The sequence below is a fragment of the Melozone crissalis genome, unplaced genomic scaffold (genome assembly GCF_028551555.1).
Source record: "Melozone crissalis strain CALT ecotype California unplaced genomic scaffold, PUWL_Pcris_2 ptg000014l_1, whole genome shotgun sequence".
Lineage (NCBI taxonomy): Eukaryota > Metazoa > Chordata > Aves > Passeriformes > Passerellidae > Melozone > Melozone crissalis.
This window is the reverse complement of record NW_026535792.1, coordinates 10,305,984-10,333,765: the sequence shown is the minus strand read 5'-3', so window position 1 is coordinate 10,333,765 and position 27,782 is coordinate 10,305,984. Positions and strand designations below refer to the sequence as shown.

Genomic DNA, 27,782 nt, shown 5'->3' with positions numbered 1-27,782 from the left:
GGCAGTTAAAAGGATAAAGAGCTACTGAAAACTTTGCTTCAGTGTGTTTTACAAATATACTCACCAGAAACTCAACAGAATTTAGGGGTGAAATGCAACATGGGCAGGCTGGTGTCAGAGAGGGAAACAGGTACACAAAAGCAGAAAACCGGGTGTATCCACTCATGATTTTCATTCCCTAGATTTTAAGCCCATTGCTTGGTGTGCAGTATTCAGGGTTTTCTTACATTGCTGCCAGTTTTCATCCTCCCTTTGCGAGTTTCCAGAACTAACTACATACGCTAAAAAAAGGCTGTTTCATAGTAGCAATTTTTCTTTCCAGCTGATAAAGGTTTTGTTTGAATGTCAGACTTTGAAACATCCAAATATACTTTCTCATTTTCACCTAGTGGCTGATGAAATAAAACCTCAGTGCAGTGGTCTCTCTTTTCAAATTCATGGTATAAAAATATACCTCATGATCTCTAAGGGCTACAGCACACCCTTCTCCACAGTATGTAACAGACCCACATTTCATATATCCTTCAGAAAGGCACTAAGCAGACTATGAATCCACCAAACTGCAGAAGAGATTTGAAAGCACACTGAGATAAGCATGTGAGTACAAAAGAGAGGAGGAGGAATTTTTTAAGGACAGAAGAATACTGACCTAAACCAGAGCACAGAAACACTAACTAGCATGTGAAGCAATTCTCTCCACACAGTACAAAATATACATTTTTAGAAAGAAGATTCTTGGAGATTTAAACCATAAACTATGTACATAGCTCCCTCTGATGACCATTGGACACGATACAATGCAAGTCTCCTTTTACTTTTGTTCGTGCATTCAACTGACAGCTGACTGGTTAAATTCTAATTGCTTCCAAGTGAGGTCAGCAAAGGTATTTATCGAAAAGGACTGAACAGGCTCAACACACACATGCACGCGCACGCATAAGCACATACACACCATCTCTCCAGCCTGTTGATTTATGGAAACAATTATAATTCTGGTGGAGTCTTTCTGAGCTGAGAAAGTTTGTAGCTACAGTAGAGTGTCTCATGTTGCAAAAAGGAGACAACAGAAATGGAGTACTTGGGTATCCAGCTCTTATCAACAGGAACAAGTAAGTTATCTGTCCTTTATAAGATTATTCAACAATTTCTAACAGCTAATAACTTGTTTTTATTTCTATAAGCTAGATGCTAAGAAAAGAATTAAGAAAACTATTTCTACTAATAATCTGAAAAGGGTAGAATAAAAACACAGGGCTAAAGCCATGAGGTCTATTTTCAAACGTGAACTAGAGAAAAGTTGTATGATAGGTTGTGCTAATAGTAAAAATATAGGTATGAAGTAATCAGGAGAATTTTATTATGCATGAGAATTGAAATTAATCAATAGGAGATTTTTGGAAGGACTTAAAACTGAAGAGAGAATTGTGTTTACAATCAGTGTAAATGTCTGTTTATGTAAAAAGTTGTATGAGAGATATCTATTGTATATGCATTAGCATGTTTTTAAAAATCTGCTCGGCGTGTCATGTATTTCTGTGTAGTAATTTTCATTAGCATAATGTATCTTTGCACGTTTGTAACAATTGAGCATAAAGACTTACACATGCACCTTTTCTCACAGATCTTTTACTTTCAGTGCAAGCAGCAAATTCAAGTAGTAAAGAAGGTCCCAACAACAAAGGTTTTTATAACTTGTGTCTTTAAAGGATATTCTGACTGAAGAGATATTTAAGAAGCTCTTCTATTTCGCCATTAACTATTAAGAAATAACGATCAGAATTCTAGAAGAGGGAGCAATCTCACTTAAATGAATCTGTAACTCGTAAAGACAGAAGGCAGGTCGGTGACCTAAGAGCAACAGTCTACTTGAGATTTAATTTTCATTATGTTGTTCATGAACACCCAGAACACTGCACTATAATGCACAAATGGATACTGACATGGATCCTGCCAATTTTGCTCTACAGATCATACTTTTACATTATCTTTCTAATGGGCACTATATCTTTAGCTTGCAATGACATGACTCCAGAGCAAATGGCTACAAATGTGAACTGCTCCAGCCCTGAGCGACATACCAGAAGCTATGATTATATGGAAGGGGGGGATGTAAGAGTGAGAAGACTTTTCTGTCGAACTCAGTGGTATATGAGGATTGATAAACGAGGCAAAGTGAAAGGGACAAGAGAAGCAAACAACAACTACAGTAAGTATTATTTTTGCTTTTCCTAAGTTTTTAGAAATTTCCACGTCATTGTTTCCTATTCCTTGATTTACCATAATTCCTAAAGAGTTTTTTATCATGTACTGACCATTGTGTAAAACAAGTTTTCCAATTAATCGTACAGCAGGACATTTGCTATTGATTTTGAAATGCGTCATTTTAAATACTGCATTGTAGATCTGTTAATGTATTAGTTACAGCTGGGAACTATTAGCAAACAGAGAGCCTATTTTAACAAGTGAACTAAATTGTATGTATGAAAATGTATAGCCACCAACTCTCCTCATAAAATACTCCTGAAACATTAAACCACATTTATATAGAGCACAAACTACCTAAAAGTTTGGTGTGTTTGAGTTAACAATTAAAACATAGAAATACTAGAAAGTTCAATGGAAAGAATTATGTAAACTCTCTTGCAAAATCTTTTAGATAGTTTGCCAAGCCAGGAACAAAATCTATTATAGCTTCTGCAGTTCATTATTACAATGATCATAATGCTGAAAAAATATTCTCCCCCCTTTCTTCCAAAACTATGACTCATCTAGAGAGAATGGACATACAATATTTTATGAAGCTCTACCAAATGCAAATTCTGATCTGGAAAAGGAATTGTTGTACTAATATGTATTTTCCACACAAATACCTATATAATCTTTGATTAATATTTGAAGACATCAAATTTTCCGGTCATTATTTTTCCACTTTGTCTTTTGTGTTGTTACAAATGTATTGTTTATTTAGAGAAACATGACATGTACTTGAAAAGGCATTACTTGATTAAGATGCAATGGGAAAATACATAGGATTATACCACACATTTCAAAACAAAATTATAACAAAAAGGGGCCAGGGACATGCTGGTCTAGTGTTTAGAGACAAATAAAAGGACAAATATATTTCCAAGAATGCTGCTTAAAAATGATTTAATTTGTTGTATATAATAGTGTGCTTTTTATAATAGCAGCAGCAAAAGAAATCCATAAATCAAACTTCAAGAACTGTTAGTGTGTCTCAGGCTTCAGCTGAAGCTGAGTGCCTGTGTTCTAGCAGAGCAGCACTCTGGCGTGCTGCACGCCTGGCCAGTGGGCTTCAGCATTTATCCCTCTGCTTCATGACTACATTAATGCCTGGCAACTTGTGTGGCTAAAACTGCATTGACTAATGTTACTGTTTCTTTTAAAATTTGTTTCCATATGTCTCCTTTCTTTCTACGCTATTACATAGTGAATAACCATATTCCTCTGAAAGACAACACATGGCCAGCAGCCAACTAAATTATTTGGTCCATGTTCAAGAAGACTCCCTTGGAGTTTCAGGAGGGCATTGCTACAATAGAGATCCATAGGACTAGTTTTGAAGTGAAATGTTGTTCCCATTAAAAATCACAGGAAAAAATGTTACTGATTGTTGAAACTGATTCTTCAAAATTAATGAAGAGAGGTGAATATTCACAGTACCCAATTTTTTTCTCTTATTATTTACAAACACATTATGACAGCATCTAGAGCTAAGTAATTTATTATACAGAGTTGCTTTTTTAGTTCCATGATGCCTAAGTAAAACTTCGTTAGCAATTTAGCATTATTTCAAATTCAAGCAGAGGTTCTCAGTTCTCTGAATTATCCCATTCTGCTTAAGCACATTAATGACACCTTTAAACATTCTGTAGTGAGCCCATTAGAGAACACCACATCCTCTTGTGTCAATGATGCAGTCTCTTGCAGTTTCCTGAACACCTCATGATAATTTAGTAATAGTAACTAACTATTGCAAATTATAGAAAGGCAAACTTGAGTCACTAGACCCTTATGTTTACATTGTAGTGGAAAAAAACCTTAATCCTTTTTCTGGAAAATGCAATGAGTATGATGAGAAAAACCAAATGGAATTGTAACGATTATCTGGTAACTGATGAGCACTGTGATTAACTATCTTTAAACTGGCAGAAGTATGTAGGAAATTCCCACCCTCTCAACTTTAATACTCTAATTTATTTATTGTATCTTAAGGAATAATACCCAAATGCTTTTGTTGCAAAAGTAGATAGGCAAATATAGACAAAGAGGACTAGAAAAATGTGAACACTGATAATCTGGATTTTGTGAGAAACTACAGAAATTAGTACTGTAGCAGTATTATGGGAACACTTTTTGTCATATCCTTGATTCAACAAAAGATGCAAACAGACTTTCTGAAGATGTGCCTCTGGCTCTCTACTAAAATAAATAATCATAAAGAAAATTATATTATATGAGGGGGCAAAAAGCAAAACAAACAAAAACCCAGAAAAAATAATGCCCACCTAGACTAGTACACCTTCTCTAAGGCATGCTAGTGGTTTTTCCTTCCATAAGGAAAAAAAATTAACATTAAAACTTCAAACCGGCTATTTTTATTGAGGTTCTCTGGATAAAAGCGTAATTTTAAAACCATACAAATGAAAAGGATGTATTTCTGTCTGTGCAAACATTCTTGTTTCGTGATTTCTGAAAGTTAGTAAAAGGTAAATCAAACCTGTTAGGATGGAATGTCAGAACTGCTGCAGTCAAACTAATCAGTGGACATGAAAAGTGCTGCTCCAAGAGGTTTCTTCTCATTTTATCCCAATTTTCCACTTACATAAAAAATAAAAGGAAATCTTGTCTCTTTTGAATTTGCTAATTTGTGCTACTGAAATAAAATGAGAGCAAAATCCTGTTTTTACCTATAACTTAGCTTCATGAAGGAAGCTGTCCTGCCAGTTTTGTAGATCAAGTGAGCTACTTCTTTTCAGCCCATGAGGTGTGAAGCATGAACGTTGTGAAGAACAATCTTCACACTGAAAAACGTCTGTGGAAGGATAACTTCATCACAACTTTGGCAAGGGCCAAAGTTAATAAATGTTCTCTTACCAGTTGGGACTATAAGAACATGAAGATGGTGAGGAGTTAAGGTCTTTGTATTTCAAACTTCTCTAATTACAGAATAAATATATATACACATACTATGAAAGTAACAGCATAAATAGTGAAAGTGTTAAAATTTCTAAGGTTTTCCGTTAACAGCCACTGTATTAAATGCGTGCGGATTCAAATTTCACATCAGAACTAAATACTGAACCAAATCTTCACTCACCAATTGTAAATAATCTGTATTTATCAAATTTTGATTTCTTAAAAACATTAGAATTTAATTGCTTAGTTGTGTGTGCTGCCTCTGTGCAAGCAAATTGCTAAATCCTGTTTACAACAGTGCTGACCTTGTTAGGTATCCAAAGAACATGGTTCTGTGCACATTTCAGAAAGCAGTAGAGCCTTCTGGTGGACATAAAGGTGATAACTCAAGAGTGAACTAATCAAATCAGAGGACAGTGATCTCCACTAAGTAGGGGAAATCAATTTGCACCTGACAGCTTTGCTTTCAATCTGAAAACTAAATGGCAGAGGGAGAGCTGAGTCACCCACTGAAAAACTAAAGCAAGAATTAGGCAGCAGCCAAGACCTAACCAAGAGGTTAGGTCACCCAGAAAAATCTGTCATTATTCATAAAAAAATTTCTCTTTTACAAAATCTTACTATAACTTGCCAAAGCCTGAATATTTTTAACAAAAAATAAATTCTGCACCTTGTTCAAGGAAAAGAATCTCAGTGTGCACGCAAAAAGCACTTTTTTAATTCATGATTGTAAAACGTGAGATTGACTGAACAAATCTTGGAGATAACAAGGTGATTTGCCAACTCTTAATCTTGATAGAAAAATTAATCACTCCTTATCACTGTTTACTCCTGCCTTCATTTCAGTTTGCATTTCAGAATTTTGCCATATTTAGTTAATTTTGTTCAGAAAAAAGGCAGCAAAAATCAGAGTTTGTTTTGACTCTCTCCAAGGGGATTTTTAACTATGACTGGATGATGCTTTAGGACTTTCCATGCTCTGTTGCCTTTGGAATCTCATTTTAAAGACTTCAAAGGGTCTCTTAGTTACTAGGAAAGCCTTCCTGGAACCTGAATCCTAACATGTCTGATCCTATCATATTCCATGTGTGCTCTAAACCCAGAAAGTGCCTATTTCCTCTTCTTTTTCAGTGGGTAAAGCCAACCAAAGAAAAAGTAGAGAAAGTAGTCTAGTGAGATCTTGACATAAAATGGCTGAAATCTTGATTACAATTTTATCTTGGAAAACTACTTCTATTTTGACCAGAATCCAACAAGTCAAAGTTTTTGGCAGTATTAAATGAACTTCAACTCAGTTTCGCTCAAATGTAAACCCTAACTGATGACAAAATACACTTTATACACATCTTAGTGGTTAAATAGTCTAACTTGCTTAGAAATCAGAATTACTAGCATTTTATATAAGCTTCTTAGCATAAAACAAATATAAGTATGCTGTGTTACTGTATAAATTTTATTGCTGTTGCTTAAATACATATTACATAGATGAGCCAAGAAGATTCAGCTCCTGAAAATCAGGTATTTCAAGACAGGTATTGATGGAGTAGATGCAGTTAAGGGTTATGTGTGTTCCAGACAAACAGAAAGTCTGTCTCTGCAACTGCATTCTTGGTTTTTCAAGAAGTTGTGGTTCAACCAACAGTTTGGTGCCAGGAGAACACAAACCTTCATTAACATGGAAGTGGTTTTGCTTCACATTAGTACTCTGCTAATCTTTCCAATTATAACAGAAAGATTTCATTCAAATGGAAACAGATATCTATCCTCTGAAACCTAACCCACAGCACCAAGGATGACTTTCTCTCTCACAGTAACTAACCAAACCTAATATACCAGATTCCCCTGCTGCCTCCCCAGTTCTTTGTCTGGCACTGGGGGTACCCTCAAGTAGCCACAGAGAGACCTATGCCTACCCCTCAGTCCATGCCTTATGACAAATCCCAGGTTTTCACCCTCAGCTGCTGATGAAGATGGGTTTTAGCAAAGACGCAGAAAACAGAAACAGCTGAGTTATACCTGTCTTACAGCTTTTATAGAGTGTTTTGGTGAGTGTAGCCTTTGGGGAGGGGAGAAGCAGGGTGTGAAGCCTTGAAGGATTGCAGCAAGATTCTTCAGTCTCACCTATCAACATCCAGATCACTGCTCAACTGGCATAGTCTAAGAGGGGTGCCACAGAACACAATTAAAACTGTTTACAACTTCTGAATTTACCTCTTGAATCTTCATCACCTTGTCTATTCTTAGGCATTTGCCAGCTGAAAAATATGTGTAAAGCCAGACAGTAGCAGTTTGCACTCACTTTCTTCTCACTCTCATGAACAAAAATGATTGCATAAGCTCTGTAGGGGAAAACTCAAACCTCTGGCCTCAGGCCCAGGCAGCAGCTCCACAAGTTAACATACACCAACAGGGCTATGCTTGCCTGGGGGAGCTTCAAAACAGAGCTACCATCAGTCTGAGCAGTGAAAAAATCTGAGTCTGTACACACTGCCCTTACAGATTCCTCCGACCTTGATACACCCTCGTAGTTCAGCTGTGACTTGGCAGTTTTTCTGTATCTCTCAATACTGAAATTTATCAGAAATGAGAAATAGTGCATTTTTATAGAACTATCAATCAAATTTAGCAGCAAACTACAGAAGCAGTCACAGGATACATATAAAGATAAATTGCAGCTCCTTTTCCCCCACAGCTTTCCCCCCCCACATGATTTACAATTTCTAAATCTTAAAAAAATTCAGTGTTGTATCATTAAATATGTTATTGCTCCATCCTGAAGAAAATGTGCTGAGGTGGCCCTGACCTGAGACTCAAGAGACTTGAGGCTAATCCAGACTTCTAAGCAATTTGCTTACAGACTTTGGGAAAACTCTTCAAACTCTCTGTGCCTCTATGAAAAAGAATTATTCACCTCTTCATAAAGAGCTTTAAAAAGTATTAGCAAAAAACTTTCAAACCACAAAAGAATTGTGTATTACTATTTTCAGCATTAAATAATTTGATAATAGAACATTAATTGACTAATTGAGAATGAACTAGAAGTCCTGAAGTCAGTAGCCAGACAAAAACACAGAGCTCAGATGAATCTTAAAGAAACAATTTCCCTACAGGCAAACAGAATTTGGTATAAAATTTAATTCCTTATACAGTCAGTCTTGCAAGACAAAGCCCAAATCCAGATATTCCCCTTCACAGCTTCCCACTTTCTATATTGTTTGATTATCTGAAAGTGATTGTTTCAGATTTCTAGGATCCTGGAATACACAACAGAGTTGGCTTTCCTCCCCATCTTCCTTAAAGCTTAGGAAGACCAAGACATCCTAAACCATATGATTACACTGTTCCACATTACAAGTTCTATCAACTAGCAGTATATTATGGAACACATTTCTCATCAAAACAAAGTTTAGGCAAATGTAGGGTGTTACTCTTCATGGGTGGCATACTGCTTTTGTTGCATAATTGACTGTCTATGACTATATTTGGCAACAGTATTTCAATTGTCTTGTTTGACCTTTGACATTATTTTTAAATCAGGATATGAGAGAAAGATCAAGTTAGCCTTCTGGTGTATGCAATTTAGAAACATTATTAATAAAATGTTAATAGTGAAAATTTTTATGGCAGTAACATAATAGAGGCTAACAATCATAGCACTGAATTGTCACACTTTAAAACTTTCATAACACATGACATCATTTATTCAAATGGAAAAAATTCTTTGTAACAATTGGCGTTGAAAAGTTAGAAGTGGATATTCAAGATGTGGCCCACAAATTCATGAAAAGACACCAAAGAAGCAATAAAAATACCAATGCAATCAATAGGCTCTTTTGACTATTATTTAGCTTTTAAAACAAAGAACAAAACCAGGATGAAATTATTAAAGGGTCTAGATGCTCTATTCAAAACACTGAAATCTTCCTTCTGCATCCAGTTTTTCAAAATTAAGCCCAGGCAGAATGGATAGATCAACTCAAAACTAGAAATGAAAACAGCAAACATGACCATTCCATGGCATTGATAAACACAGTGACTTCAACAGGGACCAACACACACCACTCATGTCCATCTCCTCAATAATGACATGTTTTGAATACCTCCATAACCTGGAAGATTTTTCTTTTTAAGGTGTTTCTTAGCATTAGTACTTCCATTTTTGGTAAGCTGGCTTGCTCCTTCTTAAATGTGTCGGCAGACACTGGGAGGTGCTATAGACTATAAAAAGAAGGTGATCAGACTTGTCCTTGGCTATTTTGATACCTTGCATTTTTAATATTTGTCTAACAAGAAGGTATTGTATTTCAAAGCAGAAAAAACAGCCCCCAAAAAGAAGCATATTTTCCCTAATAACCTTGCTGATTTTATATGTTTTATTATGACTGTTAAACGCCACATGGGGTTTGACACTTCAATCAGAAGTAAATGTTTACAGAGAAAAAAAAGAAAAAATAGATAACTATGACTGTTAAAACACAGAAATTCTTTTAGATGAACATACATATTATCTAGAGCTGAAAAAATAACCGCAATCAACATCAAATTAGGAAAAGGTTGAACGTGAATGCGTGCTGCAGTCCCTGAGCTGCTCAGGTGAACTGGTGCCATTGTTCAGTGGCTGTTTGTGTGCCCAGCTGGAATGCAGGGGCAAACGTGGAGTTTTACATGCCAGGTGTGTGGAAATGCTCACTGCAAGAGCTTGCTGGCTTCTTGTATAACACACTCACAACATTATATGGTGATGACAGACTTGTCCTTTGAGTGGTCTACATGGACTCTAAGGGTGCCAATGTTCAGGCCCTCTAGCTACTCACTAAGCAGATGCATTTGGGACAGAATGCTGAGCTAGTCAAGGGAAAAAGGCAGTAAACAGAGGAGCAATTCCATCCAGTGTTTGTGTAGGTCCTTGAGAAAACAAGAGCTGTACTCCCTGACAGAAACTCTGAACTAAACCAGAAAGGGTAACTGAATCCTGGAGAGTGCAGTCAGTACTAACACAATAGGAAACTGCAACTTTCACCAGCTTTCAAAAGCAACTTTAACTCCACCAAGCTAATTTATTTCCTTTGGAATAGCCCAGGCAGCTTGGGGACTGTGCATAATGTGCAAGATGATACACAGAAATCCAAGCCGTTTTCAGTGCTTATTGGTGACACTTTACAAGGATTTAGGGAACTAGCTATGTAAATCTAGCACAGAGTGATTCACATAATGGAACTTTCTTGATAGAGCTGCTTTACAACAAGGGAGATTTATGCTGTGGGAAAGGCCAGTACAAGATCTCCCTCAGCAGCAGCCCTTGATGTTTGCTTGTGGGAAAACTGCACCTGAAAAGTCCTGAAGTCATCACAGTCATGTCACTTCCCAATGCTACAGCAAAAAAATTGTAATAGTACCTTTACATAAAGACAGGGACAAATACCTGTGTCCAGTGAGATTCATCCCAACTGAATTCCACACACAGCAGGAGTGCCTGCATTAGTTCAGCATCACCTTAGCAATACCACACTAGAACATAGCACAAAAAGAATTCTCTGCCATGTACATGTCTGACCACATCTGAACTACAAATGTGACAGAACTCACACAGCACTCTGCCTACAGACATTGTTACTAATCAAAAGCAAGATTATATACAAGTACTTTCAAACTAACAAGTGAAAAAAACCCATTCTTCCTATTTAAATAAAATCCACTCTTCTAACCAAACTTCTTATGTCTTTTACTGAGCACGGAGATTCCACTCAGTATTTCCAACAAAGACTAAAAACCAAAACCAAATAAAAAGGTACATAATTCCCAGGGCAAGCAAGTTCTTTAGAGCACTCTAAATGACTGCAAACCAGTCAGAAAACAAAGAAACTAATTTATGCCCAAATGATGATTCCAAAAAGACAATTCATCTACTCAGGAAACAAAATACCACCTACCACACCAGATAAGGGACGAGATAAAAACTGTGGCAAAAACCCCAGTAGGAAATGGATGGAGAGCCTCTTCCCTGTAAGGAGTCCTCTCCTGACTGCTGGCCAGCCACGAGGGCCTGGCTCTGCCCTCCTTCCTCTCATTAGCATGTAATCAGGTACACAGGTGCCTTGAGTCTCTTGCTCTGTTTTGCATCCTACCACCCCATCAGTACTGACACTGTTTCACAGGGTTGAGCATTTTCTCTGAGCATCTGCTTCAGCAACCAGAAAAGCTCCCTTTTTGAAGTTGTGAAAGGCAGTCTGGCATGTTGTTCTACCTTACTAACACTGCAACAGGCACATATTTGGGTGAATTTGTGTTGGACTTTGTAGAAGATATTTATTAACTCAAAGGAAATCAAATGTTACATCAACTTTGAGAGTAGCCTTAGGAGAGTCTGCTCAAATGATAGAGTAAATGGCAAGAGTCCTAGGCCACTTATACTTGTCCCTTTAAATGCCTTCTAAATTGAGTAATGAAAATAGCACAGCTATTAATAAAAACAAGCTTTTAGATTATTATACACCAACTTCAATCAGAATGTTTATATTAGCAAACTGGCACTCAGCCTCCTTTACCAAATATCAAACTAAAATTACTTAGCATGCTTCCATTTTTGATTGCACCCTTATGTGACTTGGGAAATTCAGTCTATATTACTGAAGAGAACTATCATGCAACAAAACTAAAGAAAAAGAAATTACCACATCTTTCTAGGAAACTATTACCACATATTTCGCAGAAATCATGCTCTGTTGATTTTTTAGCTAAGTAATACAGTGTTTTGAATTTGAATTCCTCTAATTTAGTCATATTCTTCTAGGAGACATTCTGATGAAAACTTCTGAAATGGCACTTTCATCCAGAAGGAACACTGGAAGCAAAACCAGTCTATACCAAAACCATAAAACTACCATTAGACCAAAAGGAGAATTTTCAAATTATTTACAACATGCAAGGCAAACCCCATTAATTTAGTTCAGTGATGAACAGCCTAACTCTGATCCAGGGAGATTATTTAAGAGAATCAAATGAGCAACAATGGCTATATGATCTAAGCAGAAAATGATCTAGTGGTAAAAGATATATCATAATTATAGTAAGAAATTATTGGAGAATTATTCAGAACCGTTCAACCTTTGAAATAGAACACATTTCTATGTTTGTCAAAACAAGACATTTTCTTCTTAGATAACAAAATATTCCATAAACACAGGTAGGTATCTGTATGCTGTCCTTTTCACATAGGATCTGTAGACAACCCAGAGACAGTTGTCTAAAAGGGCTGACAAATACTCAAGGGACACTTCAAGCTACCTTAAAAAAGGGCAATACTTAAGCCTAAACCCCACATCATATATATATGGTGCTAACATTTCTACATCACTTTAGGTGATATCTACAAAAACGTGCAAGTTGCCACTGTTATTCAACTGTGTGAGACAAAAATAACAGAACCCATGTTTTCTGACTTTGTCCTAAACACTTGTAAGTCATAATCTTGTATACATAGATAAAGATATTTTTCTACTGCTAGGGGGATCAATTAAAGTCATGACTGCCCTTACAAAAATCTTTCTTCCCTTTCTTCCTCTTCACATTGCTGTTCACTGTTTTCTGTCCATGACATAATTTTGTTTAGGGTATCCTTATTCATATATGAGAAAATAGAATATTAGTTTTGTATAAACTAATTTCCCCAATAGACTACCCAGATTCCAAAGATAGTCACCTCTTTTAAGGTGATTTAGGAAAATGAAGACTATTTCTGTCTGTATACAGCACTGTAAATATTGAGGATTTTGGATCACAATTTATTATATTGTCTTGTTCATACTTCAACAATGCAGTTCTGGGTGTTTTCAGCTGAACTGAGCTTAGCAAGGAGAATTGTTTGTTACAGTGCTCGTTTCCCGAGTTTACTCTCCAACACCAGACCCATCACAGCAGGATGGTTCTTTTCTTTGTTTTCCTCTTAAGAGCTATCTGGCAGCTGCACCCCAAACGAGCCTCTTTCAGTGGATTCCTAAAGAATTCTGCATACATCATCTCTTGTAATCACATGTGCTGCAATCTACATCACAGGTGGTATTGCACAAAAAAGTCGGATTTGAGCCCTGTCAGACCATGCCATATTTGTTTCATTAATTTTGATTTCTATGTGAAAAAAAACCAATTCCCTCTCTGTGTGCATTGTATTTGATTGAAATAAATTCTCAACAACACAGAGATGTAATCAACATGAGAAAGTAACTGCCAAGAAGTACAGCATTAGCTCTTCCCAAAAAAAAGTCAAAATATGGCTTTTCTATTCATACTGACTTAGGGATGAACTATGGAAAACTATCACTGATGGTCTAAATAGCTGCTGTTGAAAGTAAAGAATACTGCACAGCTGTGGAGGAGTTAAGTTACTGACTAGTGGAAAAGCTATCTAACCCTGTGATTCATTAGGAAAAGTTTGCTCAAGAGTTGAAAGACCCATATTAGGAAAGAGACAAATACATGCCATTTGTAAAAGTCTGGCTCTACTGAAATCAGTAAAAGTCTTGTTACGGATGCCTATCCATGGCTGAGGAGTTTATTTTAAAATATGGCAAATAATAACTATTGCTTCTCCAAACCCATGTGCTTTTACTTTAAGATACCGTTTCATAACATTGGTAATAAATACTGGGCATAAAGGAAAATGAAATTCCTGTTCCACTATTAATCTCTTCCTGACTTTCAAGTCAGAATGACTTCTCTATCTTACCAATATCAATGTAGGAGTAACACTGCTATCACTATTTATTCTTCTTAAGATATGGTCTGAGAAGCGGAGTACATCAGAATATACCAATTTAGGATACTCAAAAAATAGTTAGATGTCACTTTTCAAATATATGTGCAAATTTATATTTACATATGAAAGATATAACAAGAAGTTTATTCTATGTTTTTCTGACCTATATTAAAATCACAGATTCACATTTCTATACTGACTAAAAACTGACAGCATTATTTATAGTGAATATATATCCAATAGTAGAAGTATATCTCATTTTGTGAGATTTTTTTCCCACCATAGAACATTTGCATTTACATTTGAATCAAGAATATGTTGATACTCATGGGGGAATTAAGGTGGCACAAAAAGATGAAGTTAAGAACAGCAGAATTATTTTGTTTCGTTTTGTGTGGTTAAAAAAACCCACGATCTCAGTAAACTTGGGTAGTGTTTTCCCAGCTCTTTGCTGCAATACAGCTGAAGTCACAGATATTTTATGCAAAGAAAGAAAAGGTTTCTTCAACACTTAAGTGCTAAGAATAGCCATAATTGTTTCAGTCAGAGCAAAAAGCATAGCAAATCCTTTACTAAGAACAGGTTTTCTTTATATATTTTAGAACATACCACTACGGGCACAGCCAAGCCCTGCGCTCTTTTAACTGTACACTCTTCAAGGCAGTTCAAAAATTCCTGCTAAGTTCAATGTTATGGAGTCACTATTTTATGTTAAAAACATTAGGAGAGAACAGCACCATAAGGAGTAGAAATTATCATAAATATAATGCAGACTCAAAAAAGGCTGTCAAACTGAGTCTGCCAATCACAGAATTCTGCAAACTTGATGCAAATCCACGACAAAATAAAAATGTAAGAGCTGCAAACCCTTTATTTGCACATGCAGCATCTGCTACCCAGTCCAGATTCCTATATTAAAACCCCACCAGTAATTACCTGAGTAATCTAATTTAATAAACCTATGGAAGAAATCTTATTTTACTCTGATTCCTTAAAACAAACATTTTATTCTTCCCTTCTTGAACAAGGCCCTTGTTCAAGTCCACTACTGAAATGTATACTTTCAAATATCTACAACTCACAAACCAGCTGTTTCCCAGATTTTAAAAGGGTCCACATATTCTGCTACAGGTTGCTGAAGTAGTACTTCTGTGGAGCTCATCAAACTTCCATGATACCACCACATATAAGAACAAACTGTAGCAGAAAAAATTGAAAAGTGGAACATTCTCAAAGGCTCCTGACTGAAGCTGTTCTCTAATGCTTGAATGGTATGAAATCTGCCATTTGTTTCAAGGTCAAGAGAAAAGTATGTCTTTACACTTATGCCAATGCACAGCACTGTTGTCTATCAAACAGGTTGGTTGATTATCATCAGAGATGGAAATTTGGAATTCCACCAATATGACAATATGGATGCCAGAATGGATCTGAATTTAAGTTATTAAATCCTTTTACAGACTGGTCACAGGTATCTTTATTACAAACAGTCACTGTATAGTGATACAGCAGTACCCGTGTGCTTTCAGAGGCGAGAAAATGAAGTTGTGCAGTTTGCAGGCACAGGAGAGCTCCCATCCTTCCTCAGGCTGCTCAGGGCCACAAGAAACTTTCCTTAGTTAAAAGGAAAGGCAAAGGCAAAGGCAAAGGCAAAGGCAAAGGCAAAAAGTGAAGTGATTTCTACCATTTTTTACATGCTCTGGTTAATTGAGAGAATACTTCATCTGGGGTTCTCGGTGATAATGCAAAGGACCACTGGGTAAGACAACAAGGCAGCTTTCTAACTTCATAGTTGCCATTTTTTATGTTCCCTCTATATATCTTTAGCTAATATAAGCCGATAATTTAATTAAAACAACTATAACTGTGCTGATTCATACATGAGGATATAAAATTAGAACAAAAGCAATGGGGAACTGCATTATGTACAACCAACAGTATACTAAAATGTGTTAAAGTTATTTAAAACATTTAAAGAAATATCATATAATTTGGCTAATCCTATGCTCTATTAATTGTTCAGTACTTATTACTTATTCCATTACTTTTTTACATTAGCTATGACTGGTAACTCCTTCTCTTAATATAGCATCATAGTATTCTATCACAACACACTGCAATGTGAGTACTAGAGCTCTGATTTCTATTTTCAGGGTACAATTAACTGTCACTAAAAAATGAGGCCATTACTCCCATTTAATGCAAATAAAGCAAAGCACAGAAAGATTGTGGACTCTAGAAAATAGAATATGTTTAAATGATTCTATTTGAAATAGTTTTCTCGCTGACTTCCTGATATTATGCACATGGACAAAAGTAAGAGTGTGCATGGATACTTTTATCACCAGATTCAAGATGGTTACTCTGCATCCTGGCATTTGCAGTCAAAACTGAAATAAGTCCAGATTTTCCAACTGGTCAATTGAGCTGAATTTTAAGAGGCAGATTAAAAAGTCACATAAATAAATACAGAATAAAAGAGAAGCTTGGCTGAGCTCCTACAGTCTATTTGCTCTGGTAACAGCAACTGGCCCTGTAGCAGAGGAACAATTTTCTCTGCTGCTGCTGATGCTCCTGTTTTCCTCAGTTTTGGTATAGAATTCTAAAGCGAGCTAAAAACTAAGGGTAACAAGTAGATGACAATTACACATTTACAAATATCTGGTCATGTAAACAGAGAGGTTTCAAAGTGCTGCCTGTGTGTAACGGCAAATATTCTACTGATTTCCCTAAAGTCAGGCTTCCAGTCAGGTTTAAATTTTAAACTGGTAAAAACAGGGTGTTTACCTGAAGGAAGGAAATTATTTACTTTAGGCAAAATTAAGACAAGGAATGACCTAAGCTATTTGAAAAAACAACAGTGGTAGGATAATTGACACAAGTTTTGATCCATATACTGAACAAGACAGGAGAAACATCTGCTACAAAATCCAAATTTATTTATCAGAATTTAATTAGATTATTTGATTGGTTTTGATTTTAAGGGAATTTTAATTTTCTCCTTCTATTAGTTTACAATTTAATATCTGGTCTTATACAGATTTTGAAAGTCCAACTAAATCTAAATTATTTGTCAGCAGTAAACCAGAACAACTTGAGCGGCCCTACATATAAATATATGCCCAGTAGTGTTTTGAATGCAGGAGTGAGACAGCTGGTTTCTATCAATTCCCACTCTGTGAGGCAGCAAGGGGTTAGCACAATTTTCTTAGCAGCTTCTTGCATTTTCTACCTTGGAAGGAATTACGTAGTGCCTGCCCGTGTTCTTCTAGACAATGTAATTGATATATTTAGATATCCAACTTCAGCTCTTCCTGCACAAAATAGCAGATTTTGTGGAAATGGAACTAAAATCTATGGAAATGGAACTAAAATCTATGCAGTTGGGCAGTGCTTGCCCTACATTTTATATAACTACTGAGAGTGGGAAAAATGTCTCTCCTCAAAAGGATTGCAGTGTTTATGACTGAAATGAGCTCTTAACTACGTGAAACAAAATTTAACTGTCTAAAATTTCAAACCATTTAAAACTCTTTGCTTCTACTCCATAGGCCCCTCAGTATATCTTCAAGATCTAGAAAACTGCAGTCACCTTCTTTATTCTGCAACCACTTTCTGAATTTTACTTATTTTAAATAATTTTTGTTATTAGCTACTTCTGGGACCATTTTCACAGTTAAAAAGTGTTGTACTATATATTTTAACTGATAACACATTGCAGAATTTCATTATGATCAATCTACAGGAATTTAATATTTGCTTTTAGTGATTTGTCTCAACGATGTATAATTTTAAGTTATCCTCAAAGAACACAATTTGTCCCCAGAATATGGCTCTGCTCTTCCTCTTGTCAAGCCTTTTTCAGGAACCAGAAAAACTGCCACAGGAACAGCTGGAGACAATACACAGAACAAAACAGCAAGGCCTTGAGCTCAGGGAAAATTTCATATAAAAAGAGGAGATTCTATGCTGGATTTATATTTACCCTGTTTAGCTGAATAAATCCAGCACCCCTTGCCACGTTATACTTAAGCTGATTTTGCAACTGCCTGCAGCCAGTGCATCCAGGTGATATACAGGAAATGCACCTGGATTTAATGTTCCTCAGATACAATTCAGAGAATGAAATACTTGTACATGGAAAAGGCATGTTAACAGACACTCTATTTTTTCTTAGAAAAACAGAAGAAAAAAATCTTCCACAGAAATGATATGAATAATTTTATGTCAGCTGTGATCACTAACTCAGGAAAGGAGCAAACACAGCTCATCACCAGATAAAAACACAAAATAGCATAGTAATGAAAATTTTTTAAAAAGACAAAGTAATCTATTTAAAGACTTTTGCATTATGGAAGAATTTGAAAAACAGGAGGCTCTGGTCTTATGTAGAATTTTCCAAGTTCAGATAATCAAAATAGCTGTGCACACTGAAACTTGGTCTGGGAAGTTTTCTCCCTTTAGTTGGATATATCTTATTTTGCTTTGGAAAGGTTAATAAGCAACATTTTACATTTACTTTTGGTATTTTGAGTCTACATTCTGAAAGTCTGCAGAGCTTGAAAACATCATTTATTCTATTAAAATTGGCACAAAATATTTAAATACTAGAAATAGCCTTTGTCTGAGCTGTAGGGAAAGCATTTGTTGTACAAGTTCAACTCTAAAGTATTAAATCATTAATTTTATTACTGCTTGGAAACAATTACACTTTGTAAACAGTCATTCCACTCTTTTTTTCCATTTTTCATATCACTAAATTATTAATGCTGTAATAAGAGATCAGTTTTTCAGACTGAGGATTAAGACTTGAATTTTACATGACAGTATTAATTCTAAAAAATAATATTATTCTTCATTATAACCATATGTTTAGCTTCAGGGCAATTTTTATTGGAGGGAAATGTAGTTTCCTGCAAAAATGAGAAATGACTACATGCTGTCTAAGAGGCTGATCAAGAAAATATTTATATAAAGCAGTGGAGATCAGCGAAGTAAAGACTTCTAATAAGTTTAATGAGACATTCCCAAGAGAAGGACTGCCTGGGGCAGCATGTTATTCAGTTGTTACCATGTACTGCTATTCACAAGTCACACCTCAAAAATTGAGAAACTCCATAACTGCAATCTACTTAAGTGAAAAATGTCACACCCTTTGGTTCTAAAGATCAAATCAATAGAAATATTGGAAATAGAGTGGTCTGAATAGCTGATGTTCAACAGAGACATGCACAGAAGGCATCAATTTAGAGTCAGAACATTCTACACCAACTCTTACTATGCCACCATTTTCCATGAAGAATGAAGTTTTTGATTATAAAACTATCTCCTAACTCAGCAAAATTAACAGAGAGTTAATACAAAACTGAGGCAAAACAGGTTGTACAGTAAGGAAAAATACTTGAAAATGTTAAGGTATTTCCCTTTAGCAATTATTAATTGCAATAGGGTCAATGAAATTCCCACTACAGTAATTAGGGGAGGTAGACTTTACAGTGTGTTGTAAACTGATGAGCACTGCATTACATTTATTCATTATTATATTTATTATTCATTGTTATTTGAAAAATGACTAAAAACAGGTATTATGTCTTTTAATATTTCCCACTGCAGAACAAATGTGTTAAGTTTAAAGAAAAATGGAAGGTGTATTTCCAAACATAGTTCAAACCACACTCTTCACTTTACACTACAGTATCAGCCATCCATGGTTGGAAGGGCAGATTATACATTTCATGATGCATAAGAAACTGTGTAAATACTTTGAAAAATGCAGACTTAGGAGTGGAACTTGGCTTACCCCTTCCTTTTCTGCAATAAAGGTAAACACCCACAAGTCCAAGTACACATGCAACAACAGATCTTGGAAGTAAAATAACAGCATTTCTAAACAATCATTTTAGCTCCCTGTTGTATCTTCCCTCTTATTTTTGGTTCTTATCTTGCCTTTTTTATACTGTTTTCACAGAGTTATCAGGTTAGCAGTTCCTTTCATAAACCTTGACATGGCTCATATTCCATAACTAACTTCTCTGTCATGTTGAGTATTAACAGGACAATGGTTTATCACAAAGTTGTTGCATCTAGCAATGCACCTATAAATTAGTTTGTCTGACTGGAAAACAGAGGAGACATTCATGGATAACGTAATGTCAAATAAAGAAAATTTAAAATTATAATCTAATGGAGGACAAAAAATACTTTAATGGACTTCTGTTTAGCACTCAGTTGATTTTAATACAGTATGCCTCCTTTTTGTACCCAATGAAATGCAAAAGAGTAATTAAACATCAGCTACTTATGCTTAATCAAACGTTCTGTACATGAACTAAATCTTGTCAGCAAATCCTGCTGCTCAAGGATGCTGAACCCTGAGCTGCAGCAAGTCCTCAGGGAATACCTCTCTATCATTAATCATGTTTCCTCAGACAACTACAATTTTTCCTGCTTGGAAATCACACACAGGACAAACCCAGGAGTTTTGAATATTTCTCCATGATATCCAGATGTCTGGCATCTCACTGAAGCAGTAGCTTCAACTGTTCTCCTGAAAATCCTTGACAGATCCATCATTTCTGTTCAGATCATTTTGACAGCCATATTCATATTTAAAGTGCTTCAGAGACTCTACACATGCACAGCAAATGCGTACATGGATACAGCAAAAAGCCCCTGAAGATCTTTTTTAGCCCTCTATGCTGTAAATAACAACATATCTGTGTTTATGACATAAATTCAAATTCCAAGTATCAAAAGGAGAAGACAGAAGAAAGATAGTGAATGTATGTACCAACTCGTTTTCTGTTAATTAATTCTTCATTAAAATCACATCCACAGACGGAAAATTCCTGGTGTGGAGAAATCTACTGCTTTGTAACATATTTTAACATATACCTGTACAATTATTTCTACTTAAAAAGCTTATGAACAGGAGTTCTGTGAGGTAACATCTAGGAAAGTCCTTCATTCTCTTGCTAAAAAAGTACTCAATACAAATGCAAATACTGCTTCCTATCAATTTTAATTTAATAATAGGGAAAGGTAACAATTAAGTCATATTACAAAATATCTTAAATCATGACCTTTATTTGCAATAATATTTTTCTACTGTTAGTTTTTATATTTTAGTTTTTATATTTTTATATTTGAGAGAAAGAGCACACAAATTGTTTTACCTAAAAATGAACTTCACGATGCATCCATTTAAAAATATTAAGACTCAAAATAACTTAAATTGCACAAATACTTTACAATATAGGCACTATGTTAAAAAGAAAAAAAAAAAGAAAGAAAAATATTTCCTGAAACAAATTACTTTCAAAACTATCCAATAAAAGTATTCATTTCACTGATAAGATTCTTCTGGAAAAACATTTAAGTGTAATACACCAGCTATTTACTGTGCTGGCTTACCAAATGCACACATGTACCAATAATATCATAAAAGTCTTCCAAGACTGACCATCATGAACCTCATTTTCTGGCTTTAGCAGGCACAAAAATTAACTTATTAAGTGCCAGAACAAAAGAACAAATTACATTCCTTATCATTAAACAGTGTCTTCTAAGCAAAGACAAGATAATTTTCCTTGGCCTTGAATCATTTGCAAAGGTCATTTGAATTCATAAATATGTGCTCCAAATTCCATTAATGAGAAACACAAGTTAGTGAAATTTAGAAGTTACATTTTTTTTTGACTCATTTTCCATCCAAGTCTTTTCTGCCCCTTTGTCCCTATTTAAGATTTCACATACTTTACTTTTAAAGACAATTCTGCTGAGGAAAGAGTGTTTCACAAACACATTCCTTACAAGTGCTGAACTGCCAGTGCCAGCCTCCCTACCCTAAAAATCAGCAAGAGACTGCTTTTTTCAACCTCACTGCACAGAGAGCCACAAGAAATAAAGTGCTGTACGTATCATATGTGCTCCCTCAACACATGTACCTGGCAGGAAAGTACTGGTATGAAATTGCTGTCAGCTTTCTGAAAAATGTCATGGATGCCAAAATGTCTCTCTGAATGAATGTCTACAGACACTGACTGGGGCAAACTGAGGAGCAGTGACCAGAAACCTCATGTGATAGACACTGAGGGGATACCTGCAACATATGAAATGTCTGAAAACAGAGGCAGCTGAACAGGGACTGAACTCAAAGTGTGCTTCCCAGAACCTTCCTGAACAATCCTGCATACTGGGGCAGTTCCCTAGAACATGGAAAGAGATCTCCCTCTGTGGTTCTGCTGCCCCTCCTCTTCCAAAAGCTCCTGAGAGGTTACACCTGCCTGTGGGATCTTTAGGCATTAGCAGCATTTACTTACAGCTCTCAGGAGCTGTAAGTACTTACAGATTCCTTACAGCTCTCAGGAGCCAGAGCTGCAATTGCCATTTCAGCCTCCTAGCTGACAAATGAGCAAAGGGAAATGCCCTTATTTTGCTAAATCACAAGGCTCTTGCTACTTTGTTATAGATAAGATACTTTTATCCAAGGATATTATGGGCAAACACAAAGAAACTGCCTATTCAACTATGCCTGCACACTGATGGAAATTAATATAGTCTGTAAACAGATCGTGTAGCAATAAAAGCAAAGATTTGTTTTAACAAATACGAAGTCAGTGTGTTGTAAAAGCAAAAAGGAGTCTAACAAATAAAACGAAGATGCTGATTTGAAAATATGAATTGAATCAGAAAACACACAATATCAGGAGATAAAAACAAAATTATCAAATACTACTTGCCAGGACAGAATCATCTCATGTGACAATGCTCAGTGTAATAGCAATCATATAACTAAATGCCATTTTTCTGCACAGATTTCCAGCCTGAGGCACTGTCCTGCCATTCAGGTTACGGTTATGGAATAAGTCTGCACATAAAAGTGTCTGCTTCTAAGTACTGAGGAACTGTCATCCTAGACCAGAATGCCAGGAAACTCACCTCATTAATGACATAAATTTTCTCCAAAACCCGATACATATTTCACCCACTGAAACTGTTGTGTCAGCCTAAAGGATTGTTTTGTTTATTTTTGTTTACTTTTTTTTTTTCTACTGGATATCAACTGTGTGCTATTTAATTTGTACCAAGTGGTTCCAAAGGCTGCTGCCACCATCCACAGGCATCTTTTCTGAAGGCAAACTGTAACCCATCTCTGCTGAGTGTCTTTTACAAACACTAGAGGAATTTCAGCTCTGTAGGAAACTTCATTCACTACAGGAATTTCAAGCTATATTTGATACATTGACCATACAACCATATAAAATTGTTTGGAATTTCATGCTGATTTTATAGGAAGTACAGTTGTTTTCAATTTTGGATGCCCATCTCAAGGTTGTTTTTTTTTTCTTTTCCTAGCTTTAATCTGATTTCTTTTCCAGTTACTTTGTGGTATATTAAGTCTTTTCTTAAACTTCTTCCAAACTTCTCTGGGGATGCTTTAGATAAAGCAACTGAACATAGTTTACATTTTAATTTTGAAATCAGGGATATTTAAGACCTTTTTGAAGCTTGGCCTTCTGAATTTCTCCTCATCAACATCTTAATAATTTAAGCATGCCTTTAAAGTAATTTTGGTTACTAGAGTAAGAAAAGAGTATTTCAATGAAACAATCTATGTATAAGAATTTTCTCTTTCCCATCTTAGTTTGGTGACTTTTTTCTTTTCATGAATAGATATTGAAAGGATTAAACACCTTTACTTCAAAAGGAAGCACATAAGAAGAGACCTTCTCATTTAAGACAAGGAAAGACAGTGATGCCTCAACTGTGAATAAAGTAGAAAAACAAGTACCCCAAACCAAAATAAAATAACTCCATCAAGTTAGTCACAATCTACTTCAGGCAAAAAGAAAAAAACTAAAAAAATAATGTAGAAATTGTAACAATAATAATATTGCTTTGGACAAAACCTTTTGGCATTTCCTTTTTTAAAGTAGTAAGATTTCTTACTACTGTAACTTCAGCCAACATCAGCTTACTCAAGGAAATCTCAATTCCTATTAGCATTATTTGTTTTAAAAAGTAATTTTGAATCTTTTATTTTTTTTAAATTCTGTATAAATAGAAAACTCAAACATGGACTTTTTTTAAAAACTCCCCTTACATTAATGGCCAGCAGAGGCAAAAGAACAAATGGATATAAGCTGTCACTGAAGAAATGCAGATTGCAAATTACTACGAAGTCTCTAGCCATTAAAATAAATCAAACTCTGGAGCAGCCCTCGGCAGAAACACTGGGGGCAAAGAAATAACAACTCCAATTTAGTACTGGCAAAGTTTATGAAAAGAGAATTATCTGATGCAATTCCCAGGCTAGCAGAGCATTGGACTTGATGACCCAGAGATCCCTTCCACTGTTGTGTTCTTTGTTAGGCTAAATGCAGATGTTCATCTGTTTTTCAGCCTCACTGTGGTTTTTCTAAAGTGAAATTGAAATGATAGTTATTATAATTTTTGTAAGTTTCGGTTACAAATTACCCTTTGTTAGAACTATTGCTAGGCCTGCAGAAGAGTGGAACTTGTCAAAGAATTCTAAAAGTTTTACTTAAAAAAAAGCTGGCTTAGCATTATAGGGGAGTACAGAAGTATAAACACTCTGAGCTGAATGCCCAGCAGTGCACACACCATGAGAAGAGGGAACTGATCTGCTAAAGTAAAAAGGACAAAAAATATACCCATATGTTCTACAACTGATACATCACTAACATCAAGGAGAAAAGCAAAACAACAAGAAGGAAAGCAAAGGGCAAGAGGAGATAAAAATGTATGGGGAAGGAGAAATATCATAGATTTTTAATGCCTTTCTTAAAAACCTAAGTAACAAAAAACTATTACTGTGTGGCTGTGAAAAGCCAATGCCAACTTGAAAGGGAAAAACAAGAAATGCTTTGTTAAAGAGGACATTCAGGTCATAATCTAACACACGTCTCTCTCCCACATCCCTCACTTGTCTCCCCCATGCTGAGCTCTTGCAATTTGCCTCAAGTTGGCTGCCTTTGAAAGACCCCATTTTGGACAAGGAGCCTTAGTGAAGTTGCTATGGTAGAATTCTGTCAGCAGCTCAATATTGAAAGAAATAGCTCAAACTCAGATATATAACTCTAAACTACTGCTTAAGAAAACATTAATAACATTTAAGCTTGAAAACAACCTGGTGTTCCTTAATGACTTGCATAATTCCCGTCTTCACTTTTTTTTTAATATTAACAAAAAATATTTTTAATGTTGCAGGTAACTTAGATGTATCATAGTGACTACAGAAAAGTATTGCTGATATGTATCAGTGAGATGAAAATAAATCAGGTTATAGAAAACAACACTAAATGTTTTCTGGTTTTGAATAAATAGGCTCTCAGGGCAGCCTTTAATGATTTTCAAATACACGTATCTTTACAGCTCCAATCAGTCATAAAAGCACACAGAGGTCAAGCAAATACTTTATCTTATTTCAGACACTGTGGTCTGTTTTCTATCACTCGCAAGTTCTAAGGTTTACACTCTTTCAAGGGGATGATACTGCTACACAAAACTTCAAAATAAAGGATTTACACAAATTCTGTGAACCTTGATGGCTAACTACATATTCCAAATGAAACCCTGAGCCTGATAAACTCTAAGCTACACTGATTCTCTGAAAATAGAGGAATTACTAATATTGACTTCACAACTTCAGTATAGACTTAAAAATTACCACCAAACAATTTTAAAGTGGCTCTATGCAGACATGATCACACAGGGAATTTTAAAAGTCTAAAAAAGTCTAATTTTAAAAGTCCTTTCTTTCATGAAGGCACTTAAATTTCCTGTTTTCCAAAAATAAATTCAATAAATGTGGAAATACTACAGAATATTAGTTCAAGGAAACCTGAGTTAACTGGAGAACAACCAAGCATTTACAGCCCTTGCTGTGTACCTTTGCAGGTATTCTAGAAATCCGCACGGTGGCAGTTGGAATAGTGGCAATCAAAGGAGTGGAAAGTGAATATTTTCTGGCAATGAACAAGTCAGGGCGACTCTATGGAAAGGTATGGATGCAAACTTCTCTTATGTGTACATCCCTACAATCTTAGAGGTATTTTGAGATGCAACATTTGTATGCTTTTTTATTATTGATTCCTAATTAAGTAAAATGTATTCTGGACTTATCCCATGCATTCCATATCGGACTTTTATGTCCATTTAATAAATTCAATGATTAGGTCTTATATACTTCTTCAAAATGTGGAATACTAAGGGGGAATACACAAAGCTAGAATTTTCAACACTCGGATTTCAGAGGCAAAATTTATTTATTAAAATATTCCTAATATGCAGGGTCTATAATGCCTATTCTTCTCCCATCTTCACTAATCTAAGTATTTTAAAAGACACTTTTGTTCTTGCCTTACCATATTTTATTATTTACTCTCAACAGAAAGTCTGCAATGAGGACTGCAACTTCATTGAACTGATTGAAGAAAACCATTATAACACATATGCTTCTGCAAAATGGACACACAAAGGGAAAGAGATGTTTATTACACTAAACCACAAAGGGGTTCCAATGAAAGGTAAAAAAACAAAGAAAGAACACAGAGCATCCCACTTCCTTCCTCTGGCAATATCCTAATCACAAATGATCTATAAAGAACTAGTTCCAGCAGGAAGATTAATTTTAAGAAGACTGTTTGACAAGATACCAAGAGAGGCTGGAATACTACTGAGAAACTGAACAAGCTGGACTTGCGCATTTATCTTTATTTTTAAGAGACTACATGAAAAAGATTTGAAAATATACACAAAACCAGATTTACTAACTAAAAGTTGTAAAAAATTCTAAAGAGTTGTACAATCATTATCTTAGTCATTGTAACTGGGTAGTTTCTTAAATTAATTTACCCTGAAGAATAAGTCATTACTTGATTATCTGATAATATTTTATTTAAAAAACTATCTGCTTCTTAAATATGGCTGCTATAATAATAATAAGCAGATGATAATGTTGTGTAAAATATGTCAGACTTTAAGGCTGCTGGAATGAGTTGTCAGATTTTCAAGTCAATAGAAAATGTGGAGGCTGAGCAGTATTTTAAATACTTCCCCCAAGAAACTCATATCCTATACATAAACTATATGATCAAAAAAATATAATCTTGTAAATGTTTATTGTTGTATTCAGATAAGAGAGTTAGTTTGGACAAATTAAGTTTACTCTAACACAAAATGTTCCTATCTATTAATGAAACAAATACCTAATGCTGCTCTAAAAGATGTTTCAAATAGTGTATGTAAAATAAAAATAGGAATAAATAATGTACTTCATCTCACTTTTCACAAATTAACATTTTATATAACAATGAAGTAAAAATTCAGACATATTAAGGTTTTTTATGTAACATATCCTATCTTTTGTATAATTCCTGTTAGGGCATACAGCTTTCAATATTGTTTTTCCATTCTTATACATGCTTTTTCTGTTGTTACAGCATTAAACTTTATTTTAAGTTGTATTTGAACTTTATTGTTTTAAGTTATTTAAATGTTATTTATAAAAAAAAGATACTTATTAAGCTGCATCTGTTTCATATGCCTTTAATTCTAAAGGAATAACAAAATGGTCTGGCTGAGATGCATGAATTTTTTCTGTGACCAACACAAAGCCTAGTACACAACCTTCCTGCCAACATACATTGGATGGCAGACAAAAATGACAGCCTGCAGCAAATCACACAATGGACATCTCAAAAGGAACAATGTAAAAATTTTAAAAATCTATGCCACATACTCTTGATAATTGAATTACTGGCATGCTCAGAGTTATGCCAGGTAAAAGAAGGTTACAGTTCCAGCAGGCACTGTAAATAATCCAAAGATGGTAGAACCTCCCCTC

The 27,782-nt window shown here is 35.3% G+C and overlaps 1 protein-coding gene across 1 annotated transcript; it reads left to right on the top strand.

Annotated features, from left to right (window-relative positions):
* Nucleotides 1-1,920: 1,920 nt before the first annotated feature.
* Nucleotides 1,921-26,522, top strand: FGF7 (fibroblast growth factor 7). Its single transcript, XM_054273043.1, has 3 exons — nt 1,921-2,206; nt 25,835-25,938; nt 26,328-26,522. Exons 1-3 carry the CDS (start codon nt 1,921-1,923, stop codon nt 26,520-26,522), a joined length of 585 nt encoding a protein of 194 aa, XP_054129018.1.
* The last annotated feature ends 1,260 nt before the right edge of the window (nt 26,523-27,782 follow it).

Excerpts from the sequence above, each read along its gene's own strand:
- FGF7 (XM_054273043.1), top strand. The coding sequence starts at position 1,921 with ATGCACAAATGGATACTGACATGGATCCTGCCAATTTTGCTCTACAGA. Across the intron at positions 2,207-25,834 it reads AGAAGCAAACAACAACTACA|GTATTCTAGAAATCCGCACG; the intron begins GTAAGTATTATT and ends GTACCTTTGCAG. Across the intron at positions 25,939-26,327 it reads CAGGGCGACTCTATGGAAAG|AAAGTCTGCAATGAGGACTG; the intron begins GTATGGATGCAA and ends TACTCTCAACAG.